Here is a 14,441-nt window from a genome sequence, read left to right on the forward strand (position 1 = left end):
TGGGTTTCTGCTTCCTGTGGGTTTCTGCTTGGGACAATACAGGTGAAGTTAGTCCAAGCTGAAGAGGTCGTTACTAGTCAGTGCTCTATTCACTGATTAATAGAAACCTCTTCAGCTTGGACTAACTTCATCTGTATTGTCCCAAGCAGAAACTCACACACACTTAAACATAGGATACATAAAACACAGTATAAAAATATATATAATGTGGAATAATACATTTGTGAATCTTGAATATTTGAATGCTGTATTCACCACAAACTAAAGTCTAAATCCTGTATTTGGGTGGAGGCAGACATCTCAGAAACACATATCACACGTGTGTGTGTGTGTGTGTGTGTGTGTGTGTGTGTGTGTGTGTGTGTGTGTGTGTGTGTGTGTTGGACGTAATGATAAACTGCCTCCGTGAGGGTTCGCTCGTATGTCACATTCAGGCTGCTCTCATTCCTATTAAACTGGTAATTGGACTTTGAGCTGCCGATGGATGACTCAAAGCATTACCTCATTGCACAGGTCGCGCGTGTGTGCGTGCGTGTGTGCGTGCGTGTGTGCGTGCGCGTGTGCGTGTGTGTGTGTGTGTGTGTGTACGTACCGATGACTCATACTAACAAAGACATCTGGAGCCCCAAATTCTTTGACCTCACCTACCTTCCTCTCACTCAGTCTCTCTCTGGGAGTGTTCTATAAAATACTGTTGGTTATATATTTTTATATTTTGTTCTATTTATTTAGTTTGGTTAGTTCTTTATTTTGATTCATATTGTTTTTATATTGTATTTTTGTGTGTAAAATATTACTTTGTCTCACCAATCCACCATAAAGTCTTATTGATAGGTGCGTAGTACCGACAATATTCAACCCTTTATTAACGATGTGTCGTTCCTAAATCAAGTAAGATTTTGTGAGTAAAGAATGTTCAGGTTATTAACAGGAAAGGGTAGCAAACACTAAAATTGCAGTTGCAATATTTAGAAGGAAATGTTTATAGTCATAAATGGATGGAATGAATAATTCAGCAGGCTAACAAAGCCTAATATTGCCTGGAATGAAATTTATCTCCCATCTCACACACACACACACACACAAACACAGCCTGACACCTGTCTTCATCCCCTATTCTCCTGAAAGTGAGACTGGGAAAGGTCAAGGATATTGCTGCTGTCTCTATTTTGTCTTATTGTAGGCGGGGGGGGGGATGATTCCCAAGAGGGAGAAGATGGAGTCCGTTGTGTGAAAGACGGATGAATTGGTATTCTGTTGAAGAGTAGAGACTGAAGGAGGCATCACTGTCAGTTTGTCAGGTCCCGAAAACCCCCCTGAGAACTGACGGACACTCGCTGCAGTGAGGACAGCCTCGGTTTATCACTGACAGCTACACACACACACACACACACACACACACAAACTGTGTCCGAGGTCCGCCGGTCTCCTGAGGCGTTACCTTTATGTGTGTGCAGCCATGCAAGTCCAGAGGTTATCATGGTCTCTAGTTTACACCGCTGAAGACACACATATTATGAAGACCCCGAGGTCTCGTTAGAGTGTGTGTGTGTGTGTGTGTGTGTGTGTGTGTGTGTGTGTGTGTGTGTGTGTGTGTGTGTGTGTGTGAGAGTGACCATCGTCTGGCATTTTTATTCCCCTGTGCTCGTGTGACCTGAACGATCCTGCATGTCACATGCAGTCTGGTTAGTGGTTTCTGCAGCTCAGGGACAGGCAGCACTCCCTGTAGGAGAAGAAAGAAGTTCACCCAGGAGTTACCTTTCAGAAAAACTAGTGCTTTTCTGACTCAAATGTCATGATACACATTGTGCTGTTATTCTTGAGTTTCGAACCTTTGAAATAACCCAAAATATAGATACTTATACCATAAGTCTGTTGTTCTACAGAGAGAGTTTTTTCTTTCTAAGAAACTGTTTTTTCTATAATCATCTTGTTAGCCCTGATCTATTTGTTCAAACCATTTATATGTGCCAAGATGTCACCCCGTTCATTCCAAGAAAAAGTTGCTTATTCACTCAATTTCTGCCATAGAGCATTACTCCTAAATTCCACCAGGCGCGCCTCTGCTGTGTGCCGCGACGCAGCGCGTTTCTCACGTGTCCCTGAAGCAGCCAGGTGTGTTTTTGACGGTGCTACCTGCCTGGTATTCAAAAGCCAGGCGGGAAGTGAAGGGCTAGAGCATCAATTTTCTTAGATTTGAATTAGACTCCCGATCATACATTACATCACTACACTATTTTAGTAACTAAAACACAGCCACACATCTTTGATCCGTGCCTTTCATAACTGGACTTAATGGAAGAAACCGCTAAATTATGTACACTAGAGCTGAAGATCTTTGCCCCGTCGGGTTCGGTCTTAATTTCTATCATTTTATACGTGCTCGGGCCGGGCTCTGGGTTGCACGGTAAATGAGCAGTCAGGTGATGCGTTTCGATTAATGCGAAAATGGATGCTGAGGAGGTGAAACGGAGGCTGGCCTCTGGAGGACTTATTTCATTTCTTTGTTCCAACTTCCAAGTGGCCTATAGCCTCCGTTAGTCATGAATAAATGCTGTTAAAAATGTAGAAATTAGTCATTCTTTACAAAAGGCAAAAGAGCTGTGTGCGTGCGCACATTTGAATAATGTCGGGCTGTAAACAGGTTCGGGCTTTTAAAAAGCTGTCAATCAAAATGTACTTGTCGGGCTCGGGCCGAATTCTGTCGGGCTCGGGCCTTGTCGGGCCGAACTTTTACGGCCCGATTACAGCTCTAATGTACACTACTTACTTTTACTTTAGAAGCATAAATATGCAGGAAAAATGATCAAAACAACAAGATCTGTGAGTTGGGCAGGCAAATCGCTTGGCTTCTGAGAAGCTCTCGGTGTGATAGGACGCATGGCGGACGACGGAACAAAACCACGGCACAGATGGAGGTAGAATCCCGGGGTTAGAGTCGTTTTCTGCATTTCAATTTTTACACAGTCCTATCGGCTCAAATTATCATAGCGTAGGTTCAAGTTTGAATGATGAGGCGATATGGAGGCTGATTGAAATCCCTCCTGTATGACAGGCTGCTTCTATTTTATTTCATTTCTTTATTTCACAATCGCACATTTGAGGTTTTAAGGCTTTACTGAGTGTCTCCACTCACCTGTGTTTGTCTGTTTTTTTAATTCCAGCCCCGGGCGTTCGCCTATCTCCTTCGACCATGAGATCGTGATGATGAACCATGTGTACAAGGAGAGGTTTCCCAAGGTTGGTACGGCAGAGACACACTTCCTGTACATAACACAGTCACTGTGGGTGAAACAGAGAAGGACCAGGAACACACAACAAAAACCTGAAAACAAGTCACTGGAAAAAAGTTTAGTTTCCCTTAATTATGTGTTCTGAAAGTTGGAGTCCAAAACCAAGTTTTAATAAGAATTTCATGTGTGTTTATTGACTGTTAAAAAGCTACAGCAATTAGACTTGCTTAACCAGAAAACATGAACGTAAAGGCTCTGACACACCAACCCGAAGGCCGAACGTCGGCAGAAAAGACAGTTGGACTGATCAGTCGGCTCCCCGAGGTCCAAAAAGTGCCTCGGAACACAGCGAATCGACGCCGACTTGAGCGACGTAATACGTCTCCATAACAGCAGGCGGCGCTAATCTGTATTGTCGCCCAAAAAAATGAAAACCGGAAATGACGGAACATCTCTCTAGACCTAGTAAACACGGAGCATGCTGTCGTTTCATTACTCGCTGAACGGCAGAAAATACGATGGCTAGTAATAAGAAGATACTGGCGGTTTTCTTGTGCACTGATTCACTAGTCAAGGGCTCAGATTGGCCATTGAGTCCGACTGCCCACCTGCCGCTTCAACAAGTCAAATCGGCCAAAATGAACGCCAACAGGTCCTCCGACTGACGACAGCACGGAACACATCGAACAGACTCGAGTCACCAATTATCGAGCTGGTGTGTCAGAGCCTTAAAGGTCTAGAAGAGGAATTAGTTTATAACTGATCAGTTGAAATGGTCTCAGATTTCAATCTTTTATGATGAGTTTTTGATTTCGATTCAATTTAATCATGTGTCTATGTGAATACGGTATTATGACTGGATGCTTATAGTATCATAATATGGTGCATGGAGTATTTTCTCACGTGTTTCACATATTTTTATTTTTTTTATAAATGAAGCATTTAGTTAGAAGCGATTCACTTTAATATATGACATCATCCTGTGCACATGCAGTTTTTGGTCTGTAGGTCTGGTATGTGTGTACCTCTACTGTGACTCATCTTCTTCCCCCACCCCCCCCCCCCCAGGCGACGGCTCAAATGGAGGAGCGTCTGGCGGAGCTGCTCAGCTCCTCGGCCCCGGATAAGGTCTGCCCGCTGGCCGACGGGGTCCTGAGCTTCGTGCACCACCAGCTGATAGAGCTGTCCCGAGACTGCCTGGAGAAAAGCCGAGGGGACCAGATCACCTCGCGCTACTTCTACGAGCTCCAGGAGAACCTGGAGAAGCTGCTGCAAGACGTAAGTCCAGCAACAGCTCGTTCCCATTCACTGCCTGGCAAACACACACTCGAGCAAGCAAAGAGTCTGAAAAGAAAGACAAATTGAACTCCTCAAGATGGAATATTGGAGGAGAGAAGAAGATATTATTTTATTGAAAACTCAATGGAGGCGTAAACACATTTTCAACTCTTGTTCATTCAATAATTTAACCACAAAAACTGAAACACATCTATATTTTTACATTTGTCCTCACTTTACCAGTTTCAAAGATAGAGAACCGTCTTAAATTATGATTACCTTCTCTTAATTAAAACAAAAAAAATCAAGACAGACAGGAAGGCCGTTTCCAAGGTTTTTAAATATACAAGATCTGGAAATTTCAAGATTCTGGCATTTGATGAAGACATCATGACTATGGCAGCCTCCCAGTCCCGCTCGGTTAACCGCGGAACAACTCACGGCGTGACGCGCTCCTTCGCTCACTCATCATCGTTACAACCGCCAGTCTGTGTGAGGTCACACGAAGGCACGAAGACGGAGGCCCAGCTGCAAACACGTAAAGCTTCCTCGGCTCTCCCATATGCCTTCACACACACACACACACACACACACACACACACACACTTGCTCTGTTTACGGCTGACCGTTACAACTCTGATTTGCTAATGGCAGCTTGGCGTGATGGGACCGTGTCGGGACAGTTTTTGTGTATTTCTGTGCGTGTGAACACCAAAATATATTTACATGTGTGTGTGGCAGTGGTGACATCTCTATTAGCTCAGTTTTCCAGAGCCGGCGGGGGGGCATTATGGCTCCCACCGGACTCATATTGACCTTCTGTTCTACTGGGACACACACACACACACACACACACACACACACACACACACACACACAAACTATCTCTCCCTCATAGACACAAACACACACACACATATATGCAGGCAAGCACACACACACAAACACATACATACACACATTTCCCCGATTTTAATTTCACACTCCAGCAGTCACCGGGGGCTGACGGATGACTCTCCCAGACAAACAGGAGGGGTGAAGGAGGTGCAGTCACAGGTTTTTTTTTTTTGTTTGGGATGGGCGGGGATTGAAGGGGACTCCTCTGCTTCTCATTGGCCGGCCGGCTCACGGGGAGGGAGGTTGGATGTACTGTACGTGCATGCAGCCTGTTCGAATGCTTTTGGAGGGTGTGAGGAACTGGACTTGGAGCACATCTGGAGAAGACGCCGAAGCTGCAATGCGGGCTAAATGATGACATCATCAATTAGGCGGCGTTAGGCTGTTTTTTTTGGGGGGGGGGTTGGCGGTTGGCCAAGTGCGGCAGCAGGTGGACCAGACCTACACAGGATAGTAGAGGATGGAGGACATGAGCAGGTGGACAGAGGTGTGAAAACAGCCTCCCCGCCTGCATCTTTTATGGAAATAATTCCTGGTTTTGTGGTTTTGGTTTTTTGGCGGAAGCATGTCTGGCGTCTCGTGGCAGAGGAGGCGGGAGGAGGAGGAGGTGCTGGAGGATGTGCTGAGGAGGAGCAAGTGGAAGGTGTTTGCTCACAGCAGGGAGGAGGAGGAGGAGGAGGAGGAGGAGGCAGACTTTACAGTTGAGTCCATTTCGGTTTGATTCGGTCAAGCTTTATCGGAACGTCGAAACTTGTTTACGCTGATGATGACAAAGACGATGAGTCTTCGTAGCTTCTCTGTAGTTTCACTCAGACGTCATTTAATGCTGTTAATTAAATAGCGAGAGTATGTCAACTCAATATAACTTTGAAATCACTCTCAGCCGCTTTAGTTCTGCTTTAGGTGGTTTTAAACGATGCCTCTGGAGCTGCTTTCTTTGTTTTTAGTGGGTTGTAACTTCCTGTCATACTCAGGCAACATAGTAGTGATATACACAACAAGTCCTTGGAATTGTTTTTTAATTAATAATTACAAAACCAGCTTTTTGTTGCTTGTTTTGAAAGACGTGTGACCGCTTCTTGTGAATATAATCCAAAAAGATAATTGAGCGTGTTCCAGAGGTCAATGACAAATACATTAAATATTAAATCTTCTCGTCATCAGTCAACTGCTGTGGGTGTTTTCATCTGCAGCTTGTTAATAATTCAGACTTTTAAATGAGCCATGAAGTCATTTTTACTGGTGGTATGTCAGAGGGATGTATTGTATTCTGATGAATTATTTTGGATCAGTTAATTATGAATGCGTAAAGGGACTAGAATATACATAAAGCTTGTACTTTACGCGTGTGGTATACACATTTATGTTTCATTTAGTGCCTTTTAGATGTTCCTCTTTGGGACATTTAGGACTGATGAATGGTGCCTTCACTGCTCGGCTGACAACTTTGAGGACTGTTGGACACCCAGATGTTTTAGTCGTCGGCTCAGCCCTTCTGTAGCTGGACAGTGATCTAAACTTGGTCTTAAATGCTGGTGGTGATCAGGTTAAAGGGTCCGTTCACCCAAATCACAAACAAATCATTTGCTCACCTTCCACTCGTGATATCTGACCGTTAAGTCACTTTTGGTTTCATGCTGGGCCGGTAATATGGATATCAGGGTTTTCCCTCCCATGTGAGCATCAAAACTAACTAAATGACACTCAGATTCTTAGAAATACGCAGATCTAATGATTGTAGTTTGGTCTCCAATTGGACTTCTTTAGCAAGTATTGGTTTTAAGCTTTCTGAGTGTTATATATTTACCATCTGCTCTAGCTTTTCCAACGTTTGAGACAAAGATATGGTGATAGTAGTGCTCTAAAGCAGAGGTTCTCAGACTTTTTTTCAATAATGTAATACTGTACCCCTTTTGAATTTTTTTAAAAGCCAAGTACCTCCTGAGCAGCACAAAACATTTTGGATAGAAAACAAAAGTCTATATAAAGAGGAACAATACAGCGCTGGCAGTGATAGATTTACTAAACAACAATCTTGTAACTCAGAAACACTTAAATGCTACATTTCAAATGTTTAGAATCCATCAATAAATCCATTTATTATTACAGCATAATTATTTGAGGAATTATGCATGACATATTTTTAAACTAACACAGATTTGCAAAAATCTCACGTACCCCCTGCAGTACTCCAAAGTACCCCTAGGGGTGCGTGTACCCCAATTTGAGAAAGACAACATCGGCCAAAAATGCGCACCTAAGTCTTTGACAAACTATATCATTTATTAGGGTTTACGTCACTTTGTACTGAATCCTGACATTGATATGTGTGACGTTGTAAGTTTTCTGAAACCTCAGTTGAACAGCCATTTATAAAAAATAAGTCTGATTGATTTTAAAGGAACATTTCGGTATAAACAGTGAAGGAAAATGCCTTAACAAATATCAATAATCTTACGGTAAATATCTTCACATACAACCAGGGTCGGCTTCATTTCCCCAGGTTTTTAAAATATAAGTCTGCCTCCCAAATCCAGTGGAGTGATGAACTTCTTTCATGGAGTCTACTTGTCTTTCTAGAAACAGTGTCAATGATTTGGGTCACCTGACCCTTTAACTGCAACGACTGCTGATTAGTTGTCAACGATTCAGTTGATCGACAACTATTTTGATAATCGATTAATCGGTTGGATTTTTTTATGAGAGAGAAAAAGATCAACATTTTCTGATTCCAACTTCTAAAACGTGGACATGTTCTAGTTTCTTCTCTCCTCTGTGACAGTGAACTCAATATCTTTGAGTTGGGGACAAAACGAGACATATGAGGACGTCCTATTGGGCTTTTGGGGAACACTGATCCATAGGTTAAAAAAACCCGATTCACAGTATGTAAATGTAGTTACTTTTTCATGTGATTGAAAAAAAAAAGATTTTTGGAATTCTGTGAATCGATTTTGAATCGGTAGAGCTTGAATCGCGATACGAATGTGAATCGATTTTTTTTTGCACACCCCTACTGATCCACATTTTTCACCATTTTCTGACATTTTACAGACCAAACAACTAATCAAGGAATCGAAACAATAATCAACAGATTTGAAATAATCGTTCGTTGTAGCCCTGAATGAAATCATCCTTCTTCTGTCTGAATGTAGTTTTCATCGGTCCACTCCTCCTGGGCTTGACTTGTCTCAAGTCCTTTGTCCTCCTTGTGCATCCATTCCTTTATTCATCCATCCGTTCCTTCCCTCCTCATGTCGTGACCCCATTACAGAGCTCGCGGGAGGCCGACTCACCTCTCCTCCTTCTATCCTCCGCATCCGCTTTCATCTTTTATCTCTCCTCCACCTTTACCCTTATCTCCTTCGCCCTCCTCTCTCTCTCTCTCTCTCTCTCTCTCTTTTTCTTTTTTCGCCCTTCGTCCTCGTCCATCCTCGTCACGGGGGCTCTTAGAGACCTGCAGGGCGGTCGCCATGGCAACCTGCATCCAGGCCACGCTCTGCTGGAACCCCTGGGAAGACCCTGTTAGACCCCCGCAGGTCACCCGAGGGCAGAGGGGGAGAAAGGGCAGAGTGCTAACTCGGCTCTGGCGATCGCTCACTCTGAACCTTGAGCGTGTTCGTCAGGGCTCACGTACAGCTGCTCACATCTGGCTTTAATTGGCTCTCAGCGGGACTCAGGTGGAAATATCACCTGCTTGGAGAAAGTGATGGGGCGACACAAACGGTGACGTCACCTCCCGTTCTTTTTCTAAGGGAACGTGATGCTTGATCTCCTGGAATTTGGCATGTTTTTACTCTTATTTAACCAGGAGTAAAAACTCATTGAAATTGTTTTTATTGAAAGTGTCTCTAAAAGTATCTCAGAAAAAAAATGTTGCCCGAAAAGCCAGAAGCAATAATGATTTAAACGGAACTATATCGAATGTGAAATGAAGTTACTTGCGTACAGACTTCCTTTTCTCTAAACGATGCAAGGGAAGCTTTTTCCAAACAACGTTATATGTAAACACATTGAATTTTAATATTTTCCATGTACGGCGACAGGATATGTTTGTCCATCCATCCATCCATCTTCATCCGCTTATCCGGGGTCGGGTCGCGGGGGTAGCAGCTCCAGCAGGTCTGTTTGTGACAAACTAAAATCCGCAGATTATATCATTATTAAACATCATATACAGGTAACACATGCATACAAGCTGTTAAAGCACATCGTCTACACTGTGTACCCACCAGGGAACAATGCACCTTCCACAGTACACATGCAGAGTAAATATAGTTAGTCTGTCTCACACGCGCACACACACACACGCACACGCATACACTCTGACTGGTTTATTAGCCGCCGCACAGTGGGAAACGTCCCTCTGCTCTCCATTACTTAATGATCACTGGCCTGTCCAGTCACCTCTCACACACACACATTCACATTCAGTCTCCTTCACGCTTACATATACACCCTAATACTTATTTAGGTTGCACATACAGTATATAGACACCCCCCCTCCAGGTTTCATTACAGTTATAAATTATTCAGGAGGGGGTCAGGGCCCCCGAGCCTCCAGCAGACAGCTCTGTTAAACAAACTGCAACGAGCTGCCAATGCTTTGTTAATGAGCCTCCTCTCTGTTAGCCTCTCTGACACATACAGTACATACATACATACATACATACATACATACATAATTTCTTGTTGCATTCACACACACGCAAGCATGCACACACACACATTACCCCCCTGAGAATGAAACATGTTTTACAGTGGGTAATTGTTACAGCTTCCACTTTATACACACACACACACACACACACACACACACACACATTAACACACATTTCACTTCCACCACATTTCTTCCCGGGGATCAGTGTTTGCTCCAGATGCGTTTCCAGTCAGTTCCAGTGGATTGCTGGGTAAATTGCTCTGTCTCCACACTGCCAGACATTTCACGCTGGATATCAGGGAGCGAGGCGGAGGTCATTCTGATTTAGATTACCTCCCAGGTGGCGCCGTCCGTGTGTCCTTAAACTGTCCTGCTTTATTTGGGAAGGACAAACACAATGCAGGGGACATTCGGGGACAAGATCTCGTCATGATGATAACGTATCCAAAGTATGATGAAAAACAATAAATACATATTCTTGTGAGGGACAGAACCTCATTTAGGACATTCAACATTCTCATGCTAAGCAAACTCTTTCTCCTGTTGTCTTTGTGTGTCCAGGCTCACGAGCGCTCAGAGAGCGTGGAGGTTACCTTCGTCACACAACTCGTCAGGAAGCTGATGATCATCATCGCCCGGCCGGCGCGCCTGCTGGAGTGTCTGGTGAGAGAAACGGCGACTGACTGACTGACTGATTATGGTCATATTGTTCATACGCACACAACTAATCTGGAAGTGTGGAGTTAGAACAAATGAGCAACCAGACATCTGCTGCAAAGTATTATTTGATGCGGACGTCCACTGCAGGCGTAATACGGGGCAAGCAGCGGCGTCCGTGGTGTGATGAGGTTAATCCAACATTGCAAAGTGAAGTCATAAAAAACACATATTTTTTCCGATTTTTTTTCCTTTCTTAAATTTGTGACTTTAGATTTTTTTTAGATTGCAAATGAGTTGTTAAAACAATGGAGCAGATGTAAGTGTTTGTGCTTGTTACATACCTAAGACTCCACACAGTCACCACAAGTGGCCGAGTCAGTTTGTCACAATGGGTATTGTAATGCTTTTTCACCCATTCTAGCACACTTTGTACAACGTAAAAAAATAGTATAAACACAAGATATTATTGTAGCTTAACTTGTGTTGAGTACAAAAAAAAGTCAAGGTGCTAAAATACTGCTTAAATTTGATCAAATCAGAATCAGTTTTATTGGCCAAGTATACTTCAGGGTTCATACGTTTTGAAAAAACCTGGAAAAGTTATGGAATTTGAAAAATGCAAATCCCAGGCCTGGAAAGGTGGGAAAGTCATGGAATTTTTAACACAGCATAATAATAAGTGTTTAACATACATTGTTAATTGTTAAACCTCTGAGGGTAAACTTTAACACAGATTTGTATTCTTATTGTATAATGTCGACTGACATTTTCAGGGATACATAGTCATGGAAATGTGCCAAAAAGTCATGAAAAAGTATTGGTTAAAATACGTATGAACCCTGATACTTATATACACAAAGAATTTGATTTTGGTTGTTGTTAACTCTCTATACAGAGACAAATAGGAATAGAGACACATACTGTACAATAGAGACCACAATATAGGCACATATCAAGATAATATACAAAAATACAAATATACAAATAAGACATAATATCAAGACAAGTACACATGGAGTGGGATGTAAAGTGCAAAAAGTAATGTGCAAGATGCATATTGGAATGATAAGTGTGTAATGTGTAGAGAAGAGGGTGAGTGGCCAAAGTGGGGATGACCCCACTTATCAGTGTTCAGTAGAGTGATGGCAGTGGGGGAGAAGCTGTTCTTATGTCTGGTTGTTTTTGTGCGCAGGGATCTGTAGCGCCTGCCAGAGGGGAGGAGGTTAAAGAGAGTGTGTGCAGGATGTGTGGGGTCTTTGCTGATGTTTCCTGGCCGCTTCCTGGTCCTGGAGGGAGGGCAGAGAGGCACCAATGATTTATTTTCAGCTGTCCGAATTGTGTGTTGTAGTCTGCGTTTGTCCTGTTTTGTGGCTGCCCCTGAATTGACAACAATATCAGAGAATGACAACATCATCTATGTCTGAAAAAATCCTCAGACCCCAGAGGGATCGCAGAGACTTTTTTCCCGCTTTTATTTATTTTTTCTCACAATTGCCGTAATACGCAGTCATACACAGGAGGCACATACTGTAACACACACAACACATGCAAATAAGTCTTATGTCAGACATACGTGTTGCTTTAATCATGTGTCATATTAACAGAGACTAGTTTTGCATTTTAATCACACTACTGCACTGTGGCGTGAATTAGAGTCTGCTTGAAAAATATAACCCAGCATTAACTGGAATTGCTTTTTCATATTGTACAGCTCGACTCCACGCATGGTTAATAAACAATTTAGAGTTTCCTGCTCCCCCCGCTATGAAATGATTCAACCACAGCAGTTCATTTATTAAAACCGGCCTAACGCGCACACACTCATTAACACCTCTCAGCTGGAGCGGCAGGGTTTTACATGTTTTGCGGAGGCACTTTGTCCGTCCTCCGCACAGAGCGCCTTCTCCGTCAGTTTGGGTTGAGATTGTGCACAGCCGGGGTCAAACCGCAAGGAGGGAGAAAGTGAAGAGGGGAGAATAGATAAAGACTTTTTTTTTCCAGAGAAAAAAACAAATGCTGAAGGCCGAGGGGTAATTGGAGTGGCAGTGGAGGGTGAGACTTGGGGGGGGACATTGGCAGTTTTGATTAATCACATGCAGCTGAAGCTGTGACACCGTACAGGATGGGTTTTTACAAATGGAAGCACACAGATAGAGCGGGGGGCAGGGAGGGTGTGTTTACATGGATTTGTGTGGGTGTGTATGTGTGTATGTGTATGGGTGTGTGTTGCAACAGCAGTGGTCTATACGTCTCTGTCAGAGGACACAGGAGTGCGAGAACAAAACCCGTCCGTCCTTGTTTCGCGTTGTCTGTCCGCTCATCGCCCTTCTGCTGATGCAGAGGCCAGCGTTTATCGTCCAATCAGAAGGCTGGTTTACTGTTGGGCTTGTTGTTGTTGTTGTTGTTGTTGTCTTGGAGGTTGGCTGCAGTCAGGACCATTCGGCTCAAATCCAAGAACGCACGTTAAAGCATTTCAGACCAAAACTGACAAAAACTTTGAAGACCACATTTTGAATCACTTGATTTTATTGTGATGAGAAAAGGGAATCACCAGTTAAAAAGTTAAAAAGTAGCTCTGCTTGCTCTCAAACAGTGACTGCAATTGACCCCAACTTATTATTAGAAAAGAAAATGACTCTCTACGTTTAACATCTTGGAGCTTCAGGGGATGAATGTTTGAAATCCTATTACTCTGTCAGTCTATCAAAATAAGTTACTTGGTTCTCAAGTATAATACATCAAGACCATCTGCACACGTGGGCCAAACTAAACACAATCAGTGACTCATGACATTAATCCTTTTTTTGTAAATATTTATTGTTCTGCCATTTTACAAACTTAAATTTTGGCCTTTTCCTTTTCCCCTGTCCCTCCTCCCTCTCTCCCTTCGCTCCATCCCTCCTCCTTCCCTCCTTCCTCCCTCCTGTCTCCCTCCCCTGCAGGAGTTTGATCCCGAGGAGTTCTACCATTTGTTGGAAGCAGCAGAGGGCCATGCCAAAGAGGGCCAGGGCATCAAGAGCGACATCCCCCGATACATCATCAGCCAGCTGGGCCTCACCAGGGACCCCCTGGAGGGTAACGCCATCTCACTCTCCACATTTCGTTTTTGTTGGTGTACAAGTTTATTCACTAGGATAAACCCGTCGACATCAACCATCTCGCTTTCGATGGGCTCCTCCTAACATACAATACAAAATAGAGCCAGACCAATTTATCGACGGGACGATATATTCGGCCGATATTAGGCATTTTCCAAACTATTTATAATGGCCAATAAATGAATATATATATGATATATTATTATTATTATTATTATTATTATTATTATTATTTATTTATTTATTTATTTTATTTTTTATATTCATAAGAATCTTTTATAATGACAAATAAAGTGTTGGCGTTGCATAGTTTGTTCACCAGAGGGCATTCTACACCGTCCCTGTTGGCAAACACTCAGAACTTTAATATATTTTGATGTTCTGTTGTGACAGAACGCATTTACTTTCAAACTGCATTATCATATTATTTTGAGGACTCTTAAATAACTACAAATAACTAATGTTAGGGAAATCTGTTCATGTTTTGCTACGCGCTTCTGGATTTTCTGGCCACAAAACATTTTTCTTCATCATTTGTCTTAATATCTCATGTTCTTCAGAGTGAATTTTCTCTGTTGCCATCAAGACATCGTCACCTGCCTTTAAAACTAA

At 43.0% G+C, this 14,441-nt stretch overlaps 1 protein-coding gene across 10 annotated transcripts in view; it reads left to right on the forward strand.

Annotated features, from left to right (window-relative positions):
* mast2 (microtubule associated serine/threonine kinase 2) overlaps positions 1-14,441 on the forward strand; it is a 244,180-nt gene that overhangs the window by 200,503 nt on the left and 29,236 nt on the right. For all 10 annotated transcript variants that reach the window (XM_078258289.1, XM_078258292.1, XM_078258293.1 and 7 more), the window contains 4 exons: positions 3,165-3,240; positions 4,302-4,511; positions 10,633-10,734; positions 13,674-13,806. In XM_078258289.1, the coding sequence (XP_078114415.1) occupies positions 3,165-3,240; positions 4,302-4,511; positions 10,633-10,734; positions 13,674-13,806 (521 nt within the window). The remainder of the gene's footprint in view (positions 1-3,164; positions 3,241-4,301; positions 4,512-10,632; positions 10,735-13,673; positions 13,807-14,441) is intronic.

The sequence above is a fragment of the Sander vitreus genome, chromosome 9 (genome assembly GCF_031162955.1).
Source record: "Sander vitreus isolate 19-12246 chromosome 9, sanVit1, whole genome shotgun sequence".
NCBI lineage: Eukaryota > Metazoa > Chordata > Actinopteri > Perciformes > Percidae > Sander > Sander vitreus.